Genomic DNA, 23,850 nt, shown 5'->3' on the forward strand with positions numbered 1-23,850 from the left:
CTAAAGGAGAGGGACCCGGTTCTCCCTGGTCCAGCTCCCCTGGAGGAATCTCAAGGAGTTCCCACCCAGCAGAGAAACATCGTCCCTCCAGGGCGTCCTGGTCTTCCTCTGGAGAAGCTTGAGGAAGAAACTCTTTCCCGGAATCTCGTTCTTTCAATCACTGAGCTTGTAACCACTGATGTAGAAACATCAGTCTCTCTTCACCATGAGAGAACGGTGCAGCGCTCTCATCACTGCAGGACACACTAATCTACCTACTGATTTCCTGCTTAATTTTTCTTTCATTTCTGAATAAAATGAAGTGTTACTTAAACTCCTCTTCTTGGGGAGGTGTTTCTGTTTTCCAGTATGCAGTCTAAAATGGAAGACTTGAAGTACTTCTCACTTATGGACGTCATAAACGTTGAGTTTATGGATTTCGACTTTAGCTTCAGGTTTTGTTTTAACCTTTCTGATCTTCACTGAATCCTGTGACTCTTCTTCCAGTCCTGCATAACAAAGAATCAGACATTTTCATGTGTTTTTCCATCTTCATACATGCATCAGAGCTTTGGGAAAAACATTTCCCCTAAAAAACACCTCAATCTGCTTATCTCTGTTATGCTCTCAAATGAGAAGATCAGCAGATTAGCTGCATGTAAAACCTTTGGTGGCCTCTCTTGTGTCTAATTAAGACACTCTTGTTTTGGAGCATACATGAAACACAAGTTTTCATTGGTGCTGTCTGTCCTTTGGGACGGAGCGGTTAACAACTTTCCTTTAATCTCATTTCAGGGCCAGAAAGATCTAAACACAACATAAAAACCCAGACCAGCACAGATTTTAAGTGTGATAAATGAGAGGAATAAGAGGTGAGAGCCACAAAAATGGATCAAAGAATGCTCCAGTTATCAGTCTTTGTGTCTGAAAGTATTCTACTGCCAAACATGACAGGAGCCAACGAGAGCCGAGAAGGATTCACAGGTTGCGCTTCAAAAACCACTTAAGCTGCAGGGCTGCTGATTGATGGCGGCAAAAATCCATGCAAACGCATTCATTTGTTTTCCCACGCAACAGCTGCCTGGATAAATCTAATGTAACGAACAATAAACACCATCATGATCGGAATTGCAGTTTAAAAGTCTCAGAGATCTGCTCCGGGAGGAATTACAACCACATGTACTCCCTCCTGGAAGAGAGGCTGGAGCTACAGGAAACAATGACTTTGCTCATAAAACGTTTCTTGGACACATGTTTTTAGTCACTTTGTGGCTGCAGAATGAAACTCTGCGCCACGTTGGTACAAACTTCAACATCAAAACTATTTTATAAAGTATAGTTCATAAAGTTGGCCGTACAGATGGGGATGATGCTATGAACTCCTCCTTCGCTGTGTCGGAGTGAGGTCAGCTTGATGCATGGGAAAACACCGGTCCTGGTCATGAGTAACAAGTTCCCGTCACTTGCTAGCAAAAACATCTGTACGGCGAGTTCCAGGCACCTGAAAAACACAATCAGCAGGGGCCAGAGGAAGCCGATGCATCAAAAGGGCCAACAGAACCCCACTGGCCCGGTTCCTGCTACAGCTCATCAGGGGGACGACACAGATTCCCAGGAAATCCAGTCTGTCCCACTGGGACATTTTCAAAACAGAGGTGCCTCCAGTCTGTGCTTGAATACAAGCCTACAGGCCATCATCCATCCCAAAATCGCCACATTCTGAAGCCTCTCAGTGGCGTCAGAAAATCTGAGGCAGTTTGGTTGCTGAAGCTGAAAAGAGCTGCAAGGCGTTGGGGAGTGTGAGTCCCGTGACACTCGCAGATGGTTCAGCAATCCAGTTGCTGCAAATGGCATTGATAAAATTAACTTATGCTGAGTTCAGAGCAAACCCATATTGCTTCCAAGAAACAACAGAACTTTGCTGTTATTGTACTGTGGAGCTTAAAATGCTGATATGTAAAGATAGATTGAATTGAATAATTTAGTCTCCACACAGTTTAGTTTTTCATAGATGATGAAGGTCAAAATCTGATTGACTCAAATATTTACTTTTCAGTTGACCAGTTGGAATGACAAATTTAACTTGACTGCATTGCTTCATATTAGAACCTCAATACACTTTCATCTCTTTGTAATCAGTACATGAAGAATCTGGAAAAACTATGTGAATCACATAACATCTCCGACTCTGTTTAACTGAAAACAGCAGCTCATTGGTTTCCCTCCACAGCATCTCTGCTGAAAGCCATCACTCCTCACCATCACATTTTGCAACAGGCCGAAATGGTATTTTTAGTTCCTCTGCACCAGAGACAATAAGGCATTTCTTTGCAACAAGCCAGCCCAAGGCCAAGCCGTTCTCTGAGATATTAAAGCAGAGTGACAGATCTAATTATCACCTCCCCACTTCTTCTGCTCCAGCTCTGATGAAGAGTACTACATTACACCGGACGTTCTGTGCCCTCAAACTAACTTTCACCTTTGCTAATAACTAAGCATGTAGTTATCTGGAAACCTGCTGGGGGTATGTCTCAGAATAGGTGGAAAGAGATTTGCAATAAGGCTGGATTTATGAAAGTGGGAGACCATTATTATTCCAGAGCTTGCTGCAGAGACCATTAGAATGCCCCCTGCCTGCCGTGGCTCACCTTTACATTCAACTTTTCTCATTTCTCTTGACAAAACGATCCAAAGATCCTTTTCATCAAAATTTAGGACGGTGTCACACAGGTCCTTTCTTTCCTGTTTCTTTTCAATCTCCTTTACTCATATTGCACATGGCTCCAGATGGGGCTCCAGAGGCATCGCTGAATAGAAGGTTTTGTTTGCACACACTTGCCAAACGGTGCTGTCAGACAATACCAACTGCAGGAGACCAACTCTGTCGACCTCTCTGCCACTTGGCATCTGCTGACAGATTCTCTTTCAGGCTCGTACAAAACAGCCAGAAAGAGGCAACAGGCCCCACTCTGTTGGCAGGATGTTCGCTTTTTTAAGGATTTGCATATCGGTGTAAAATTCCCATCACTAAAGTCTGATCTTTTGTGTCGGTTACTATTGGTGCCAATGCCAGAGTTTTGATCAGCTCATTCAAATAAATAAAAGTGAGGTCAAATTATGTGTTATAGGAAAACCTGGTGAGGTCAAGTGTTTGACATACATTTCTTGTCTTATATCATTACCAAAGCATTGCAATGCAAGTGTTACTTATGCTGGGTAAAAGCACAGAAACCTTAACAAAACCAAAAACTGTTGCAGATCATAGTAAATGCAACAATTACAGCAGCATTTCAAAACTAATACATGTTACAGCAATGTTGAAGCTGAAATGCAGGAAAGGAAAATCGTGTTACTGTTTACCAGCTGCAACCTTCAAAAGATTTCCAATAAAAGAGTCAAAAACTTCTCCTAGACCCAAAGAGCAGAGAGCTTCAGAAAACCCTCAACTCCTTTAAATGAATAAGTAATGTACTCAACTGTAATGCCTTCTATGCACACTCACCACACAACGCTCTATTTCTGAAGAAAAAGCATGTTGAATGTAGTTTGAGGTTTGATACAGGAGACTTGCACAAAGAGACCAGATGTCCAAAGAGCTGAAGTTCTTGGATGTTGTCACTCACACCCTGTTCTGCTGAAGAAAGGTTCTGCTCAACACCACAGAATCTTTGGATGGTTGATCTACTGGACGGTAAAACCTCCAGCATCAAGTGTTTGAATCCTCTCACTGGCTGATTTACGCCAATCCACTGTGCGCACCATTACAGTGATTTTACTTCCACTTCACTTCGCATCAACTGTGTGTGAGTCTGTTACACAGAATCCTGATAAAACAGTTTGTGGTTGGACCATGATAAGACATTTATATTTTGGATTTGCAAAGCACAGTTTAGATACAAACTTGATCTGACCAAAACTCGATTGACATGAAATGATTTAATGCTACATATTTATCATGTTTATCCTGTCATAAAGGCAGAACATACAGTGAATCATTTGTACTTTGTCCCCTCGGAGCCCAGATGACCTGCAGTGAACCTGCCGTGTTTCCTAAGTTACGTAAAGCCATTTTATGTACAGACTCAAAGAGCTGCATCTCAAGCAAACTGCAGAGGACTGCAGGCCGAAGAAGGGCTTCTTATTTAACACCGAGTGGTAGCTGCATTATTTAAAATAGGAAGCCAGAGATGCTGTACAAAGGAAGGATGTTCCAGGAATGCATTAAAGTCCAAGGCCAATTGTCAAGCGAGGAGGGGAAGCTCACTTTTCTTCAGGGCTTCCTCTGCTATGCATCTGCAAGGCTGCATGACGCAACCGTCTAATGTTTCCCCTGAAACCCGTCTGGCCAGACTCAGGACTCTGCTTTTATTTACAGATGCAGACGTCTATATGTGTGGTGATGTCATCGCTGAGGTGAGCTTAGACCTGGTGTTTGGTCAAAGTAAAGGCACGAACTTCACACTTTTTAGCTTTTCTGTTTCTTATTTGCATAGTTGAGGGCCTCCGTTACGTGACTCATCAGAGTTGACAGATGCAGTCATTATTCAGCATTAGGAAGCTGTTTTGCTAAGAATAGACAGTCTTCCTTTAGCTGCTCCATGTTTCCACAGTTGTCAGCCATTGACACATGAAACCAAAGGTGGTTAGTTCTTCATTGTGCTCTAAGCGCTCTGTGGCAACTGTTTTCACCTCAAATCTGCACACCATGTGTGGCTCAGCAGGCTCTCATTTAGGAAACTAAACCTTGAGGTTGGTTCTGGTTTCATTCTGATCAACAACCCAGCCGGGCCCGGGTGTTTGTTATGGTTACGTAGCGGTAATCATTAAAAATGATGGGGGGTCGTGTAAATATTATTACCTGCCAGATTTGGTGTTTAATTCTTTCGACATGAACAGCAACACAGACGGTTGATTTAAACTCCTTTATGCTCTCTCTCTCCTCAAGAGAATCAGACCGTTATGCTTTGATCGCACCTCTGAATGACTTCGAAATGACATTTTCATGACTACAACTGTACATATTTAAAATATCTTCAAAGGAATAAAGTGTCCCATTTAATGCAAAGTGGTATTTCTAACTCACCCAGATGATGCAAGGAATACAAAATCCTTTCCATTTAATGAGTTAAAAAATGTAATTTATTTTACAAACGATGGCTCCACCCAGACCTTTTTCATTTTGTTCATTTCTGGAATCCCCTTGAAACTGACAAACATGTGAACTTTGCAAACAACAGCGATGGATGATGAAGTTGCTTCTCTTGCCACTGGGGTCAATTTGTGCTTCAAAAACAATTTGATTGGCTGCTGAAAAAGACAAACCATCTCAATATAAATCCTCAGAAAATATTGTATCATGTTATCCATCAAATGTTTTGGTTTTTGCACATTTTCTGAAACGTAGTTCAGTTATAATTATGCAAGGACATGGAAATAATGTGCAGGAATTCAACGTTCCATTGCAGGAAGGCTTTCGGGGTTTAAGCTCCTCGACATGGACCACCCTCCTCTTTAAGGCACCAAAACTACTTGGACAATTGACTCATAGGTTATTTCATGGTAGATGAGGGAAATTTATGAGTCATGTCAATATCCACTAAAGGCTTGGAGTTGATTTAGGTATGATGCTTGCAAGAGGAAGATTTTTCAGACAACATGTGGTTAAAAGTGCTTTTAATGCAGGTGAAAAAAGCCAACATTAGAACAGGTGTTCTGTTTATCTGTGCTACCTGTAAATCCGCCCTACCTCGAGGCAACGCACACGATGCTACGTCACACACTGCTTACTCAGCAGATTTCTTATAAATATGTCCACCTGTGGATGTTTTGCTTCATATTTCTTTATTTCATCAAAAATTACGGAAGCTTTATTTAATTTATTTTCATTAATGGCCTGGGCTATCATGGCTGCCAGTGGCACTGGGACACCAGTGTTCACTGGTGATGTGACAGAAAACAGAAGCGGTATGTCTCTGGGTTGTTTAGAGACATACTGCCTGCTGAAATCCAGATAAATTCAGCCAAATTGGTTCATACTACAGATGACCCAAAACAACCCAGGAGTTTATTAAAGCAAGCAAATGGAATGACCTTGAAGACCGAGTCCATCTCCTGATCTTAATCTGATTGATGATGAATTTCACTTGTTAAAAGATTAAACAGCTTAAGAATGCAGAAAGGCGCACAAACAAACAGCCAAAGTCTGGCACAGCATTACGAAGGAGGAAACTCTGGTGACATTAGATGTTAAATATTAACATTTTATTTTCATTTATTTAACTTGTCCACTTACTTTGGAGCCCCTGAAATGAAGGGATTGTGCTAAAAAATTCTTTAGCTCCTCAGGTTTTTATTGAATTAGAGCTGAAAGTCCTGACTGACTTCAGCCAGCAGCAGCACTGCTGCGTGAGTCTGAACTCACGAGTCTGAACTCGGCCGGGTTACGTGACGACAGGTCGAGTCAGAGACCCGACTCTTACCGGTCTCTCCTCCAACAGGCCTGGGATGAATGAGGAAGGATGGGAGCTGAAAGATGGAGAGTAAAGAATGTGACCTGAGCTTCCAGGCTTCTGTCTCTGATGTGCATTTGGTTCAATTTTAAGTTGAATTATGTTAATTGGTTCCTATAAATAAAGGACTCGTTTTGATCTTTTCTGGAGTGTTCACCTTTATTAGTCACAACCAGAGAAATCTAAATTTGGAGAATGTCGGCTCATTCTGGAGTAAATTTCTTCCATCGATGTATTTTTGCACCTCCTCAGACGTTTGTTTATTTGTCAGGTTTTTACGAACTTTTTGTTGTTTGTATATAACGACAGAATGTGTTGGTCCATTCATGAGCTGGGAAATAAATTATTTTAATCTTAGTGAAGCTTTGTTTTTCTGGCCAGGACTTTAACACATTAATTTTGATTAATTTATTAATGAACACAGTTTATTATATAGAAAGATTCCGGCTGGGATCTTTTATTTGGCTGTTTCTTACGCCTGTAAATCCGATGCACAAGCGACTTTCTTTGACGTTTGACTGCAAACATTGAGTCTGAACATTCAGGGCTCGCTGGGCTCGTCTGACTTCAGTAACCCAGAAGTTATGCAGAAACATTTTGTTTTCCATGTTTAGAACAGTTTTAAAAGCTTCATATTTGGCTGAAATCTTTCTTTATATCTTTTTATGTTGGTTTTGTTTTTAAGTACAATTTTCTTCAACCGTCTGTGAAAACAAGTCCTGCTCTGTCACTCAACAGCTGATTAGATCCATGCTGCCTCTAAATGCAGGTAAATGAATCTTTAGGTTGAATCTAAAACTTGCAGTATGAGCTTGTTGTCCTCCAGCGTGTCGCCTCCCCCTCCTGACCCAGAAATCTCCCGTCAGCGCGGCAGTGACAGTGTTAACGCTCCCAGGCTCCTCCCTCTATGCAAATGAACCCGAGGGGGGGAGAGCTCCCTGAATGAGGAGGCGGACTGGGGGAGTCGCCTTCACGGATGTGCGCCCCTCTGCAGCTCGGTCCGTCCGCGGAGGTGTGCGGTTCTCTGTGTGCGTGTGTGTGCGTGAGTGTGTGTGTGTTCCAGCCTTTGTATCAGCTAGGAGGAGAGAACCCGCAGACTCGTTTGGATGCAATCATGTCACGAGCGCCGTGCCTTTCCACAAGAGCATCGTCTGAATAATACAGGCTGTTATCATCCACGCAGGCGACAAAAGGACATTAAGGAATAACGCAATGGGAGGGCAGATAACCAGAAATGCCTTGTACGGTAAGGACTGAACCCTGATGTCATTATTGTCATGAATAATCGATGCAGAATCGATCATGTTTGGGGATAAAATGCTTCATTCATGGAGCTTGTTGTGCAGGTTGAGTCTGCAGGTACCATGATGCCACTTCAGCCTATTCTTTGGTCACAGTGACGTCACTCCGGTGATCAGAATAAAGGTCTCGAGGCGCGCGGCTCGTTCTTTGGTCACCTCTGGTTCCTGTTCGGTTTGTCTGCTGCTGCAGCCATGAGGTGTTTATCCGAACCCGGGTCGGGACCGGGACCTGGGCCGGGACCTGGACCGGGACCTGGACCGGGACATGGGAAGCTGTGGGGTTTCCCTCTGCTGTAGTTTCCCTCGTTAATAAACAGACGCTCCTTGAGCTGCAGCTGCGCTCTGACAGCCGGGCTGTCCTGTCTGTCCTCTCCTGTCTGTCCTGTCCTGTCCTCTCTTATGCTCTCCTCTCCTGTCCTGTGAGCCTCCAGCTGCTTTCAGCCGGATGCTTTGACTTTAGCTCTTTTATATGAGGAGATCAATAGTGTGATGTAGTGTGATGTAGGCCAGCAAGTTGCAAAAAGCCCCACAGAAAGGCAGGAAATGATGAATGCCCTGCAAACGGCTGTGTTTAGGTTGAGGCGAACCTTCAGGAGGTCAAGCGGTGACCCCGCTCCTGCAGCCTCTCCTGGTCTGGACCACCTGATCGTCTCTAATTAAAGCCTCAGGATGAATCCAATTACTGTAAGCAGGAAGAGCTCCTCTGCTGCAGGATCAAGGTCGAACCAAGTTATCAGATGTCCTCTGTAATTATTTATGGCTAAAGCAAAAAAGTATTTTGGAAATGTCAATGGAAGTTTTCTTGTTCCTTTTTTTTGTTAAATTAAAAAAAGTTTTGAACATTACCTTGTCTGAAACTAGGTTCCATTTAACCAAATTAAATTTGAGTTATTATTGTTATTACAGCTGCACGGTACAATGGTCCCCATCTAAACCCAGTTTGTTCAGGATTTTTCGGTGGAACTCCAAAATGTCAGAAAATTTGCCTGTTAGGGTTTCAGAAAGAAAATGTTTGGGAAGCTGAAGTACTTTCAATTCTGCTTGACCTGCTGCCGTTTGAAAAGCTTTTCAATGGCAGTTATAATTTGAATTGAAATTAGCGCTTTAGCATTAGCTTCTGCTGAACACTGCTGGTAGAGCTTCAGCGTTAGCAAAGCAAATGTTTATGATGAGCGAAGCTGAGCCTGACCACCATCAGAGTTGACAGTAGATCATATTTTGCTGTTCATTTTTAACAGATTTAATCTGTTAACTTTTGCATTAATGGTTTTATTTTTGTTTTACGTCTGCAGGTTGACATTTTTCCTTCTCTGGTAAATCACCTCCATGGATTTGAGTCTGTTTGCGCCAGTGAGGAGGAGAATACCAAGAGCGGGTTTAGCTAAATTTAAAATTAAACAGCAACTGTTTCTATGACAACCCACTGGCAATTGATAGAAAGTGTCATATTTCTTTCACAGTTTTTTAAATATCTTTTGCTTTTTGTGAAACAAAATGAAACACAGACATCCTTCTATTAATTTACATCTCAGCATGTGAGAAGAAATGATCTTTTACTGGTGAACTTCCTCTCTGGAGGTTTCGTTCCCTCATATAGTGGAAGTGTGAACATCTGAGTGCCGTTTGGATGCTGAGTTGATAATTGCGTAATCGCTGAGCATGTGGGAGCTCCACTTTTGTGGTCCGATTGACTGAAAGTGGGCCAGCGTCTGAGGCTGACTGCATGAAGCGTCTGTCTGTGTTTGTGCTGAATCTGAGGGAACAGACAGAAATAAGGAGATAAGCTGCTGATGATGCGCCTCTGGAGGTTCAATTGGAACTAAAAGCTGCTGTAATTCTTTTTTCATAACCATATATTTGCTGCTGTGGTGTTTCAAAGTGGGATCAACGCTGCTATGGGCCTGAAAACTCTTGTTCAGCTTTGTGTGTGAACCAGGGCTTGACCTTTACACAGGTCACCTCAGTGCAGCAGCCACATAACGACTGAGGTCAGTGGCTAACAGCATCCTTCCTGCCTTCAGTCACTAAACGCTGCATAATAAACCCCCCCCTCCCACATCATTATGCTCCACCATCAGCGGCTCAGATATTATTATATATTGATGACTGTTGCATAATCCTGAGCATGAAGAGAAGTGGGCCAACATCAGTGGGCCGTCAGTGGGCCCTCAGTCGGCCATCTGTGGGGCGTCTCACCTTTCACTACCAGGTCAGCGCTGTGTGAATTATTGAGAACGCATTCAGCTAAGGCCCATGGCAGCCATCTTTATTGCCTCACTGTTTTCAGGTTTCAGTGGATTATTTTATTGAAGCATTCTGTGTTTGTTTAAACTGCACAACCAGAATTAGCTTGAGATTTAAGCCTAGATTCACTCAAACATCGCACCGCAAGCCTGGGAGACGATTGAATGAAATCAGACCAAAAGCCGTGTTTACTCTTAGTCATACATGACTTAACAAGGGGGAAACCAGGTGGATCCCTGCCAGCTGGCGCTTTATGTTTCCTCAGACTGTGGAATATGATTCCAAATAATTCCCCCAAAATTCACCTCTTCGCTGATTCCTTTTGAGCTCTTATTTTAAAAATAGAAAGAAAACAATAACTGCAAATCAGTCATTTGATTGGGACTGTAAACATTCTCAAAAACATTTTCTAAAATGTTTTTAAAGTGACTGCATTTAAACCTGTTTCCTCAGTTTTAATGTGAATTTAAGTCAGTAGAAACATGCTTTTGAATTAGTCAATTATAATTGACTTTATCTGAGCAAAAGAAAACGAAGGTAAGTAATTGTCAGGGGTTATGATGATGTAACTTAATAACTAGCTGATGTTTTCACAGAAGAATCCATGGAAAAATTAGACCACAGCATTATGAGGTGTGATAAATAAAACCACTTAATGAGCATGAGCTAATTCAGTTTTAATATATGTGAAGTAATTTGAAAGTTGCTGAACTGAAATGGAAAATATTAGCCCAGTTTTCACTGCAGCTTAATGTAATTCTGACACTAACAAACATTTAAAGGCTGAAGGAAAAACTATTTCATAATTAGTCTATAGAAAAGAAGCTCTCTCTCTCTCTCTCTCCAGTTGGATCCCCTCCCCCGGCTCCCGTTACATTAACGTTGGAGTGAGTCATCCATCAGCCCTAAAGCTGACTGAACAAACTCATCTGTCACTGCGTTGCTTAGCAGCGCGTCAGCCTAATGAGTGATGGGCCTGCAGAGAATCCCTGCAACCCCAGGTAGAGTAGCAGCTTCACAGCTTCAGTTACTGTCAGCGCCATGGCCATCTGCGTGTCGGGTTTCACACCGACTACCTGTAGCGTCGGTCAGACATGTGAGCAACATGAGCCGCACCGTTAAAAACTTGCTGGGAGTTTACTGTGAACCCTAAACCAGGTCTGCAGGCATGAAATGATCATATGTGTGATTAATAGAGGCTATTATACTGCGATTCACATCCCGGCTGCGTTTGCATCAGGATGAAATGCCGTTCTGTCATGAGTCAGTGGGGCTGAATACATCATGCAGATGGCGCTATGTAAACATCATTAAGGCTCTGTTTGTCACTGCCCTGTGGACTGCCTGCTAATAAATGATGACACATAAAAATCGATGCTTCCAGCAGATCTTAAGAAAATCTTATTTGAAGAGAAATACTTAAGATGAGCATCATGGTTTAGTTTATACATTGACTTTGGAAAAGGTTGTGACTGTTCACCTTGCAGCTGCTTTGTGGATCATTTCATGGAGTTGATTGTGAAGCTGAGTCTGTGACTTTCTGATAAGAAGAGACACCCTGCTCCTCTCTGGTTGGGTATTTGCAGAACCTCTATGCAGATGATTAAGGCATTCGTGTGTCTTAAACCTGCTGCTCTTAAAGGCAAATACGCTTTTGTAGATGTATCCTCTGCTGCTCAAACTTTAAAAACACAAATCGTTTGTTCGTACATCTGAGGTTTATTTTCACTAACGTCCTAAAATCTAATTTGTTTTTATGTTAAATACAGTATTTAATCACAGAGTACATTGTGACTGTCACACATTCAAACTAAGAGTCAGCTAAATACTGAAGAGTATCAAACTTCCCCCAATCTCAGGACCTTCATCACTTCTGAGCTTCCAGGCTGTGGAGTTGGGATGCTTAAAACTTATTGATTTTATATTTACTTTATTGTTTGCAATTTGTGTTTTTGTGTAGTTGTGAAGCACCTAATCCATTTTAATTCTAAGATATGCTCTAAAAATGAAATTAGCTTACTTTGCTTTGCTGACTTGTGTGTGTTTGCTGCTTTTTTACAGTGCTGTGAGATTTTGTCTGTTATTTGACGTTACGCCCAACGCAGCTTATTTCCCTGTTCCTAAATGGATTAAAGATTTAAGATGAGCTGCTCTGATGAACACACACAGACTCGGTGTGTTGTTTTCACTGAAGTCTCCACGGATGAGCGTTAATCCGAGCTTTACATAGCAACAAGTGCAGAGTATATCGACACGTGGGCTACCTGAACGTCCCCAGCTCTGATAGGTTGCAGTGAATGAATAACGCAACCTTTTCCACGGGCTAAAATTAGGCGTAACTGTGGCAATGTGGGACAGTGTTGCCTTCTGTACCAACCTGACCACTGGAGACACTGGCACTGTGAGCTGCTTAGAGCAACACAGATAGAAACTTTAGATCTTATTGGAAAAGGATTCCTCATGAACAGCTAATGGAAAATGTACTCACCACATACTGGCCTGTTTTATTGTGTTTTTTACATCATTTTACATCAGCCGATTAACTCACAATTAACAATATTTAAACATTTATTTTAGAAAAAAAAATGTTTTTATTACATATTTGCCTAAAATGATCAGCTGACAGAAGCTTGTTGTCACCGGTGCAGAGCTTGCTCAACACTGGCAGCAGACGGTTCAACATGTGTGGGCAAAATGTCAGGAAACGATTTCTGACAGAAGCTTGATCTGCTGTTGCATGTTAAACCCCCAAAAAACAAAACATAATTCAAATAGTCATTTATTTTAGATATTGTGTTCATTAGGGTGAAACCCATGCTGCACATAGATTATTTGTTTCTGTTAATTTTCATTATTACAACTAATGAAAATCCTAAATTCAAATTAAAAAGTGTGAGGTTGATTAAAAATTGATCTTTAATACAGAAATATTATGCTATAGCACGCTTTGGCCTTCGCATCATGTGAAGGAGGAGAAAACTGCAGACTCAACAATTGGTCACTGAAAGAATATCGACTTAATGAAAAGCGTGTTAACAGAGTGCGGTGTCCAAACATATTCATGGAAAGTTTTGTGGAAGGACAAAGTGTGGCAGAAAAAGATGCACAAGCAACAAGGAGGACCTCAGTCTTAGAAGAAATGTCAATTCAAGAGTTTAGAGATTTGCAAAATTATCAATTATATCATTTGAGGTCAGAAAGTTCTTGATAATATTCTGAGATACTGAGAGGCACTTGAAGAGAACATGTTGTAGTGAACATGTTTTTTATATTGTTCTGTTTGTACAGTTGAGCGTGTTCAACCTCGTTCGATCGAGGCTAACGGAAAATGAAAGAGTGCAGGATCTGTGATGGTGACAGAGGCCATTTTTAACCCAAACCCAAAGTATTGACCTACATAAACCTACATATTCAACAAACATCAACCTAATGTTCAGCAAAACAGGAACATGGCTTCAAATTCAGTCTGTGGAATGAATTATTCTTTGTCTATTAAGTGAAAAATGAGTCAGCTTTTTTGTGTTTTTTAGGATTAACTTTCAATTAAGTTCAAGACTGAAATGAACACAATAATTGAATTATTTTAGAAAAAAATAATCACACCAGTACATTTTGCCCCATGACCCAATCCCAGGTTAGTGGGAATCAATGAACAGATGGAAGGAAAACTCAAAGCACAGTGGAAACCAGCACCATCTAAAATTACATTAGAATCAATAAATTGACTGAATATTCACTAATAACTGGTTAGACAATAGAAACAAACAAATCTAAGACCAAACATCCATCCACTGTCTAGACCTGCTTTTCCTCACTGACTTCTTCTTCTCTGCAATTTGCATTATTTGCTGTTATTTCAGGTTTCCTCTGTTTGTTTGGTTTTTTTCTCCATAGAAACTGCATCTGGTTTGGCATTTTATCTAATTCTGGCTCACGACCTGAATCAACTTAAATCTTACTTCATCTAGTCCTAAGTTTGACAAGGACCGTTTGAAATGACCTGGACCAAACTAGTTAAAGCTGGTTGGAGGTCAAATCTCTGAAACAAGAACCTCTTCCAGCAGAAAGAAACCATTTTAACACAGATTGACTCAGAGCCCAGAGGCGGCGCTTCTGCTAGGTGGTACTGGCTTGTCGCTACACATCACTTGCAAAAGCAAACTAGGAAATCTGGTTTGAGTGTCTGAACAATTTAAGTACCTGAGAACGATAGAAAATCATTCGACAGTAAAAACACCCAGGTAAAAAAACACTGTAAAACATTTTAAATGTGGCATGGAAAAAGTCTCTCTTCTCTTACAATCAGTTTAAATAACAAGACGCTTTGAATTCTTCACAGAGCTCCTGAGATGTTGTCATAATTTTTTCATGTTTTCATCCTGTGTGTTTTCTGTATTCAAAAGTTCAGTTCATGTATTTTTTCTCTGATTCTCCACTAAATTAATTCTGCCTTCAATTTCTGGAAAAAAACTGTCGTCATAATAAGAAACATTTAAGTTCTGTTTTTTCTCAAGTTTTCATAATTAATGCTAAAAACTAATGTACTTTGTAATTTTGAAAATATTAACAAAGATTTTGTATATATTTTTAAACTTTTCTTTCTTTGAGGTGTGTTGTCAATTACATCATTTTCTGTGTAAAATGATTCAACAAACTGTTCGATGCAGCTGCAGACTTCAGCTGCAGACTTTGCTGCAGACTTTGCTGCAGGTCCATGCAGCTGCAGACTTCAGCTGCAGACTTTGCTGCAGGACCGGTTCACAACTTAAGTTGGGACAAATGAAGCTGCAGCAGCACTTTGAACAGGATGGGGGTGTTTTTCTCTGAGCTACCAAACTGTAGTTATAGTCTAGTCTCTAACAAGTCCTATTCTCTGAAAGGTTATTTTTCATCTGAAAATTAATTTAGCAACACACTAAACTTGCATAGATTGAATTTGATATTTTAGTTTCTACATTGTTTTTCTTTCCTTTATCATTTATGTAAGACTCTTTGTAAATCCTATTTTTGCCACCTTTTATGTCTTTTCTTCTATTTCTTGAATGGTTTTATTTGCCTCTTTTTCTTGGAAAGTTACACCCAAGTAAGTACTAAGAAGTTATGAATGGAAATGATTTACCTGCATTACAGAACAGCTGACTCTGTGATGCCAGTTTTAGCTTTTTGTTTCCCTGAGCTGCATATTTCTTAGAAAGTCAGTGTGAGTTTCACCCTGTTATTTGAATCAAAATAGGTTTGACCCGTCTGGTTCTGCTGAGTCAGTTCTCTGTGAAAATAGTTATAAACTCACCTGAATCAAACTGAATCAGTTTATATTCATAGTTCATCACTTGAAAGTTAGGATTTAAATTCAACCTCCAAACATTGTTTACAGTTTAAAAGTACAAAAAGAATAAAACACACAAAAACGTTGTTAAATTGGTTACCAACATTATCACATCAGTTCATTAAGACGACTTTTAATGTTGGTTTAGGCCTGGCTCTGTGGATAAAAACTGTCGACACGTGATTTGGTTTTTAGCTTGTTTTGAGTCAAAGTCTTCTGGAGAAAAGCTTGTTTCCACAACAACAATTTCTTGTGAAAATTAAAGCATTGTTGTGTTTGCAGTGTACATTTACACGAAAACAGCAAATGTTTTTTCTGACAACGGCAGTTTGAGAACAGGTTCCAGAGTGCAACGGCCCCAAAACGTACTGGTGCCGTTTTCTCATGAACAGAATAAATGGATCTTTTCTGTTAAGGAATCTGTAGCTCATGTTCATACAATCCACAGACATAACAGACATAAACTACTGACAACGCCAACAAGTGCCACAACAATTCCAGGTTTTTTTACGCCTCCACACTTAGTTTCAAAGAATGTAGCACCAACTAGTGGCGTGGTGAGGGCATTGCATCTTTCTATGCTTACATTACTGTGTAAAGACTGGACTTAGAATGTAAATATGTTAATAGAAAATTCCATTTTCGTTGGATAATCGTCATGCAAATCGTCACTTTGAGCCTTTTCTCTCTTTGAGTTGAGAAACTGAGGGTCCTTTGGAAGTTTGCTGGTTTTTTTCTCATTTCTTTTTTCCCCAGTGGGACATGATCCAGATTCACCATAAAATAAATAACTATTTATTTGATTTCTTTTTAATTACAGCCTACACACAGCGAGACATTGTCTAAATTTACACCAAACAAACAATAACTCTGGTAACGTCAAACTTCCTGTGTTTACTCTGTAGATCCCGGTACAGAACAGATTTTAAAAACCCAACATGCATTGCACCGGTGAAAAAATTACAACCTCTAAGGGTGAAAAATATAGAATAAGATATGCATTTTTTTAAGTCATTGACTCTTGACGTGTCACAAACAGCACGGTTTTAGTTAATAGTAACATTTTAACATATTCAGGCCGACATCTTCAACTAATCGTGGATCACTTTAAACACCCGTCGCTTCAGTTACGCGTTCACACCTCTCCAATCAAACCGGATGTTCTGAGGACACGATTACAGCGGACTGAACAGTGGAAATGAACCTTTAAGGACCACTCACTTGATATTTTACAACCCACATTGAGACCTGAACCTCCACTGTGGAAACCAAGACTCAACTCTGCAGAAAAGTTTTAATATGAGCTCATCTTTAGTGCACTTGTAATTTTGTTTGTAATTCTGAATATATCAGCCACAGACATTTAGAAGGTTGATTAAAATGGAGCATTAAAGTTATTAAGGGAGATGTTTCTGTAAAGTGATGTTGATCAGATTCCAGACAAAACAGACAGAGAAGCTGCAGATGACCAGATTCTCGGTCTATAAATATATTTTCATGGTGTGAGTAAACAAAAGGCATCTGCGTCCCAACTGATGGCTGCAGAGGGAGCTGTTCAGATACAAGGGGGTTGCTAAGGAACATGAATTCACACGTAGCCTGTTTTCCTCCACAGCAGCTGCGCCTCTTTAGAGGCGGCTAATGCATTCAGCTCAATCTGCCCGCGCTGCCACCACGTGTCCCCGCCTCATTCAGCACATGCATGCTGCTCAGAGTTGGCTCTGCTTAAGACAAAAGGCTTCAGCGGCGTCTTCTGTTTTATTATTATTATTATTATTTTGCCGCCAGATTGGACTGTAGACATGGTAACGGGGGGGAAAAGTGCAAAGGGTCATTACTGGACAAAGAGGAGAGGGCATAAAGCAAGCTGAATTCTGGGACGGTTGGCACCGAGTTCTTATCGGGTCTCCACAGAACATCTGCTCCAACCACTGGGCTGTTCTGTTAAAATCTAGCAGTTCTCTGTGATAAGGAGAGCAATTCTGGATTGAATCCACACAACCATAAACACAACATTCACCATAATTTCACCTCGACTCTTTCTACTGCAGCCGTGTTTTTGTAGGCAAGCGGCTGAGAGGAGAGAATAACGCCCGGCTTTCTCTTTAACACTTCAATAAAGGAAGAAACATATTATCTTTCACTGGATCTTTCTGATTTATAATCCACATTTTCTTCTTTCCATAGATGGTTATCCAAACATGCACTGGAATGGGAAAAAGAAAAAAGACTGCTTTATGGGATATCCAAGTTCAACAGCATGTTAATCTCAAACCTGAAAAAAACTATTTTCCACACAGAAATGAGCCAATCAGAAAGGAGATAAAACAGGATGACGGTAGCTCTGAATAGGCCTATAATCCAACAAAGCAGTGGGAGAACTTTTAATATAATTGTTTCGTTTTTGTACTTGGATTGAGTCAAATGAGAGTTTTGGGTTTTTGTTTGGGGCTCTGAAGCTGCCCTGCATACCCAGATTTTGCCCACATTAAATCACAATGATTTTATGATTATCACATCTATTTTCTTTATTTGTGTGTAATTTCTACCAGGTAGCCTTACTGTGGCAAAGTTCCACTTTTAAACAGCATCGCAATATTAAAACCTCAACTTTGATTTCTTCCCAATAAATATGTGGTTTTCACTGACCGTGGAAACAAAGCGATACTCGTCCACGATTTGCAAATACAGATTTAGTGGCTTTGTGGTTCCTTCTCTCAGATTTAACACTTAACATTTTTATAAATGTTCCTTTGCTCATTACAAATATTGTTAAAAATGAGCCAAACCTTAAGATCTAGTTCTGTAATAAGGAAATCAAGCCTGGATTGAATCCACACAATGTTTCTAATGCTAGCCTACAGGATTGATTGAAAAGTCATAATAATAAAACTTTCAGGGAGACGTTTAAACTTCCAGGAAGAAATCACAGTTTTCTCCTGAGTTCAGTTCTAGAAGTTAATTTTGCATTTCAGTAAAAATCGGCCCCAGTGCATGTTGCTCCTAACTAATGCATGAGCGCTGCATCTTCCACGCCACAACACACAGACTTCTATGCTTGCACTTGATTAAAAAGCTCAATTATAAGGGTTTGCAAAGAAAACATTTTTTTTTCATGCAGAAATGACATGTCTGTTATTTTTAGAAAGCCAGTTGAGAAACGCCTGCTGGAGGTTTACGAAAATAGGAAAACTTACAGATCTTGAAACAAGGTTATCAGGAAGTGGAGCAAAGAAACAATGAAAAACAAAAAGCCTCAATCAGATAATCAGAGGTGATGTGGAACAGCTGCTGCTGGAGGAAAACAGGGGAAAACTATTTAAAACAAAGGACGATGAAATACGACTCATCAAGAAACCAAGCAGACAAAAAAACACTGATTATTCAAAAAATGAATTCACAAAGCATAAAAATAAACTACAAAGGATTAAACTAATATGTTGAGACCTATTGAGCATAAATAAACCAACATGGAAATGATCAAAATTCAAACATCTTTGGAAAATGACAAATTTGGTCAAATAAAACCTTTAAAGTAGATGAAATATGTTACATTTTATGCTCAATTGTCAGTTTGTTTGTTCAGTTGTTAAACAGAGGAGCTTGTTTTCAAACGCATTTTTATTTGTAAAAACTGAAAGATGTGGGAGTTTGTTTGTATTTGTGAAACATTCCAAAGTAAAAACAAACTTTGACAGCCTAATGTTCATTGTTCATGTTCTGTTTGTGTTCTCAGACTCCCTTGGCCCGTTCCCGTCCACGTCGCACCGATGTCACCACAAACCCAAGAGGTGTCTGCCCATCCAGTGCGGCAGCGTCGGCGGACCTTTCCCGGTCAGCCCGCTCCTTTTCCATCCAAACACCAAGGGATCCCAAATAGTCATGGACCTGGCCCAGAAGACCGTCAAGAGACAGGCCAGCTTCTGCAACGCCATCACCTTCAGCAACAGGCCCATCGCGCTGTACGAGCAAGTCCGCCTCAAGGTACTTCCTGACCTCTTTTAAAGCTATTTGCTATGAGCTCCCTTTTTATAAATGACGTCAGTAAAAGTGAATGTTATTCTCCTTTCAGATCACTAAAAAGCAGTGCTGCTGGAGTGGAGCTCTGCGTCTGGGCTTCACCTCCAAAGACCCCTCCAGGATAAACCCCGAGAACCTGCCGAAGTACGCCTGTCCCGATCTGGTGTCCCAGAGCGGCTTCTGGGCCAAAGCCCTGCCCGAAGAGTTTGCCAACGAGGGAAACATCATCGCCTTCTGGGTCGACAAGAAGGGCAGGGTCTTCTACCGCATTAACGAGTCCAGTCCCATGCTGTTCTTCAGCGGAGTTCGGACGGCGGAGCCGCTCTGGGCCCTCATTGATGTTTACGGTCTGACCCGCGGAGTCCAGCTGCTCAGTAAGACGGCCAACAACAATCCACCCAAACAGATAAACTAAAAACCTCCTTCCTGCATGTGCTCAAACCATAGTTAACAGAAGAAGAAGTTTCTTAGTCTCCTTCTAGTTTTCTGATTGGGATTCTGACTGAACATCCCCAAATGAAGGCAATTTTCCACCAAAATTAATAGAGTTTGGTTATCTGATAATAACCTCTTGACCCTCCGTCTGTTACAACAGTAGCCTTAAAACAGTGGTTCCCAAAGTAGGGGTTAAGGTCGGTGTCCTACATGTTCTGACCCATTTCTCTATTGTTTCACTCTAGAACTGAACCAGTTCTCACTGTTTCTCAGTTCGTTGTTTCTTCTCAGAGATGTGCTGCTTGCATCGCTGCTAAATCACAGTTTCCAAAAGTTGACGCATCTGTTCCTGGCGCTGCTCATAATTACGCTCCTCCACACTGAGCGGCTCTCTGATAGCAGACGCCGTGTCCGTCGGTCCACTGCGGTGGCTTAGATGTTGTTGTTTGGAGTTTCCAGTGCCATAAATCATGGGCCAATCAACAGACGGAGTCTGCTGTCAATCAAATGGCTCGCATGTGATAAATGGCTCAGTGCGGCTTGTACCACCCCTGAAGTGTTTATGAAATCGGGGAACAACCACACAGGATCAACTAATGAAGACAAATCTGCCTGGGGTGGAACCAGTTAAAGCCACATCCATGGAGAAGCAGCTTCAGATGTCAACCAGGTCAAAAAACCTGAATCAAACATTTCCAGTGTGCTGGAGAACTTGAAGATTTGTTGGGGATGTAATTTAGTCATTTAAATCAGCTGTGTGAGAACAAGGCCACATCTAAAACCTGCAGTTCATCGGCCCTTCAGGGTCAGAGTGAGTCACTCCGGCCTTATGCAGAGAAATTGGGTCTTTCAAAGCTGCACTGATAAAACTCGTCATATTGCTCTGTTCAAAGTAGACTGGCACAAAATATCAACTTGTTGCAGTTTCATTGCCACAAACATAAAACACTGTGAGGAGTGATTTAGACATTTTAATAATAGAAACTAGAGTGAAGATTGATTCAAATTCAATCGTAATCATTGTCAGTTCAATGCTCAGCATTGATCATTTAATTTCAGGTTTTTCTCGTGTTTCTTTTGAGCCTCATCAAAGAAAATGGCTGAGTTGCAGGTTTAACGGTGAAATGGGAGCAGAATGAAATCAGCAGTGATGTCAACAGTTCCACACAAACTATAAAACTGAAAGAAATATTATATATCTGGAACATGTCCTGCATATTCCTCTGAATGCTGGAAAATTTGAAGTTGATTTTCATTTTTCCTCATAAGAAACTGGCAGGAAATCTCTGCACCTGTGAAACTTGAATAATGTTGCTTCATTCTCTTTGTCTGGGAGGATCTGAGGATTTTTATCTCACCTCGGTGTTTCCAACATTTGTGCCGTTGACAGAGCCTGTTTTTATCTTCTCTTGTTGACTGCAAGCGCATTGTTCTCTGGAAGTGACCGTATCTGTTTCTGCTCCAGTGTTTACTCAGAACCGGCATGGGGGGCTTACGGTGTGGCTTAGTGTTCACACCACACAGACGGCTCAGGATCACATAGCAGAGGTTTCATGCTCACATTGAATGCTGTCATCTCCTCTGCTGCTGTGAAATTCGGCCGCAGGTCGTAATGCATCACTTATAAGCTGAAGCTGCTTATAAGTGATGTAAAAGTGTTTGTGTATTTTCAGTTTACTTCATATGGTCAGACAAGTTTCTATGTGATGTTTTTGTTATTGTGAAGGTAACAGTCAACAGGGAAAACTGACCCATAAGTATATGTAGGGTTAATAACAGCTAATTTCTGATTTAACAAAAGAAGGCACTTTGTATTTTCTTTAATATTAAAACTTGTTTGATGTGTAACATTTAAGAGTGACCAAATAACAAAAGAATATGTGAGGTTCAAAGATAATACTTTTTATCGTCTTTGTCATATTTTATTGCTGAAAACACATCTAAATCACAGTTGGTCTCTCCTTTGTTTTTCAAAGCAGATAAATAATATTAAAAACACATTTTGAAAGAAAAAGCGTATTTGGAGTCAAACAGAAAGGTACTACAACGTATGGACGATGACATTAATAAAGTCTGTCCCTGTCTTTAGCTGTTGACAGAAAAATTATTGTTTTTTTTCACTGACACCAAAGTTCAGACATCTGCTGATGTCTAAACATTGTATTAAATTATTCAGTCTTCTCTTCACATGACTCTCCTGCATGTTTAGCTTCATTAAAGAGCTAAAGATGCATTTTTCCATCCTTATTTTAAGCATTCATTCTTTGCTAACATATACATTTTCCTTGAAAGTGTAAATTTCAAGCTCTCCAAACTTTGCGTTCAAGTCTTTTGTCTTCAGAGGACATGTTGTCAGGCAGTGACATAAAACCTGCTGTGAAATCATTCTTAGTGGTCCTGTGCTCAATTTTTTGCTTTCAGGCTTTTTAAAACAATATTCTTTATTTCATTCATGGAAATGAACATAACAAAAAAAAAATATAAATGCCTTGTTCATGTTAACCTTCAGTACTCTAATTCTTAATTTTGGCCTCTTTGTGGATGACAAAGGCTTCAAAACGATCCTTGTTTTGAGCCTGAACCTGTGATCACTGGAAGAAAAAACAGCTTCGAGCACATTTGTGTAGAAACCAGGCCCCTTCTTGTTTTGTTTCCACTGTATTTACAATCAGGCCATATGCTGGGCAATCTGCAGAAAGGGAGGACTCCTGCTTCTCAGGGTGGGGGCATCTAAATCACATCTGCCCCACAAACCGGGGCCTGTGCAGAGGAGCGGAGCGCTACCAAAGACTGGCATAGACTTCATCATCTAGAGTAGCCTCAGCCTCTTTGTGATGCTGAAAAATGAGCCACAGCAGCTCTTTACATCGCATTTCTGTGTGTAACGCTCCATGAAACTTTCCCTTTCGCTGGAAAAGCCCTGCGGCTCTGACATTTGAGGCCATATTCCTCGGTTTCTCCCTTTTCTTCCTCATGGACTCCAGGAGAGCTGATCTGTGCTTCAGATTTTCAAATGAAACACAAATCAAACATATTTATCGAAAAGCTGAGGAACATTTAGCTTTAACTCCTTACTGAAATAAAACTTATTTGCATCACAGTGTTTTCCTGCTGAAGCGGAAAACATTCATCAGTCTGCTCTAGTATTTGGTAATCGTCGCTACGTAAAGTTGGATTAGATTGGAAAGCTGGATTGGGTTTCTCATGCTGTTTATTCGCTGCAGCCCTTCCATTATGTAAATTAGTGGTTGGATTGTAGCTGAGCTTCCATTCAGCGAGGACAATGCAGCACACGAGCGCTCAAACACACACGGCCCCTGAAAGCCTCATCTGCCAATTCCCATCAGCCATTTCACTCACAGCGTCTTCCTCCCGGTGAAAGATGAGTTTGTTCATCCATTTTGCCTCACATTTAGAACAAAAATGATAAAAGAGTGGGGGGAAAGCCTTTCCCTTTTGAAATAGTTTTATCCACTTAAGGAGGCAGTAAGCTGTTGAGCTTCTTGCGCTGGCCAGACACGTCAAAATGCTCCTCCAATGTGTCCCACTGCCCTCTTCACTGCTCTCTGGTTTCTGAGTCTTTGTGAAGCAGAAAGTCTGAAAACCTAAAGGCCGAATTCAGCCAAGTTTAGCAAAGGTCTGGACATTAACCACTCATCTGATTCATGCGTGTTGCAGGACACACTAGATTAGAGAGGGAGGGAGCTCGACCATTCATGGAGGCGGTTTAATCTTCCTGCAAACATCATCAGTCTGATGCATGAATGTGGCTTGGAATTGTGTTCTTGGACAGTTTTCACATCTTGATGCTGTCGCATTGGTGACAGAGCAGCCCCAAGCAGAGGAGTTCAGGTATTTCCAGGTTTTGTTCATGAATGAGAGAAATGCAGAGAGCAGCTCTGTATCGGTCTGTCAAGGGAAAGAGAGATCTGAGCCTAAAGGTGAAACTTCCCACTTACTGGTCACCATATGTTGCTACCCTTGTCTATTATTATGGTCACACAACAGGCAAATGTGACCCAAAAGCAACTTTTTT

General features: G+C 40.9%; 1 protein-coding gene across 1 annotated transcript in view; it reads left to right on the forward strand.

Moving 5' to 3' along the window:
* LOC129354045 (E3 ubiquitin-protein ligase NEURL1-like) overlaps positions 1-23,850 on the forward strand; it is a 55,255-nt gene that overhangs the window by 11,508 nt on the left and 19,897 nt on the right. The window contains 2 exon segments of the mRNA XM_055023528.1: positions 19,096-19,343; positions 19,432-19,753. Coding sequence (XP_054879503.1) covers positions 19,096-19,343; positions 19,432-19,753 — 570 coding nt within the window.

The sequence above is a fragment of the Poeciliopsis prolifica genome, unplaced genomic scaffold (assembly GCF_027474105.1).
Source record: "Poeciliopsis prolifica strain line A6 unplaced genomic scaffold, Auburn_PproV2 SCAFFOLD102, whole genome shotgun sequence".
Classification (NCBI taxonomy): domain Eukaryota; kingdom Metazoa; phylum Chordata; class Actinopteri; order Cyprinodontiformes; family Poeciliidae; genus Poeciliopsis; species Poeciliopsis prolifica.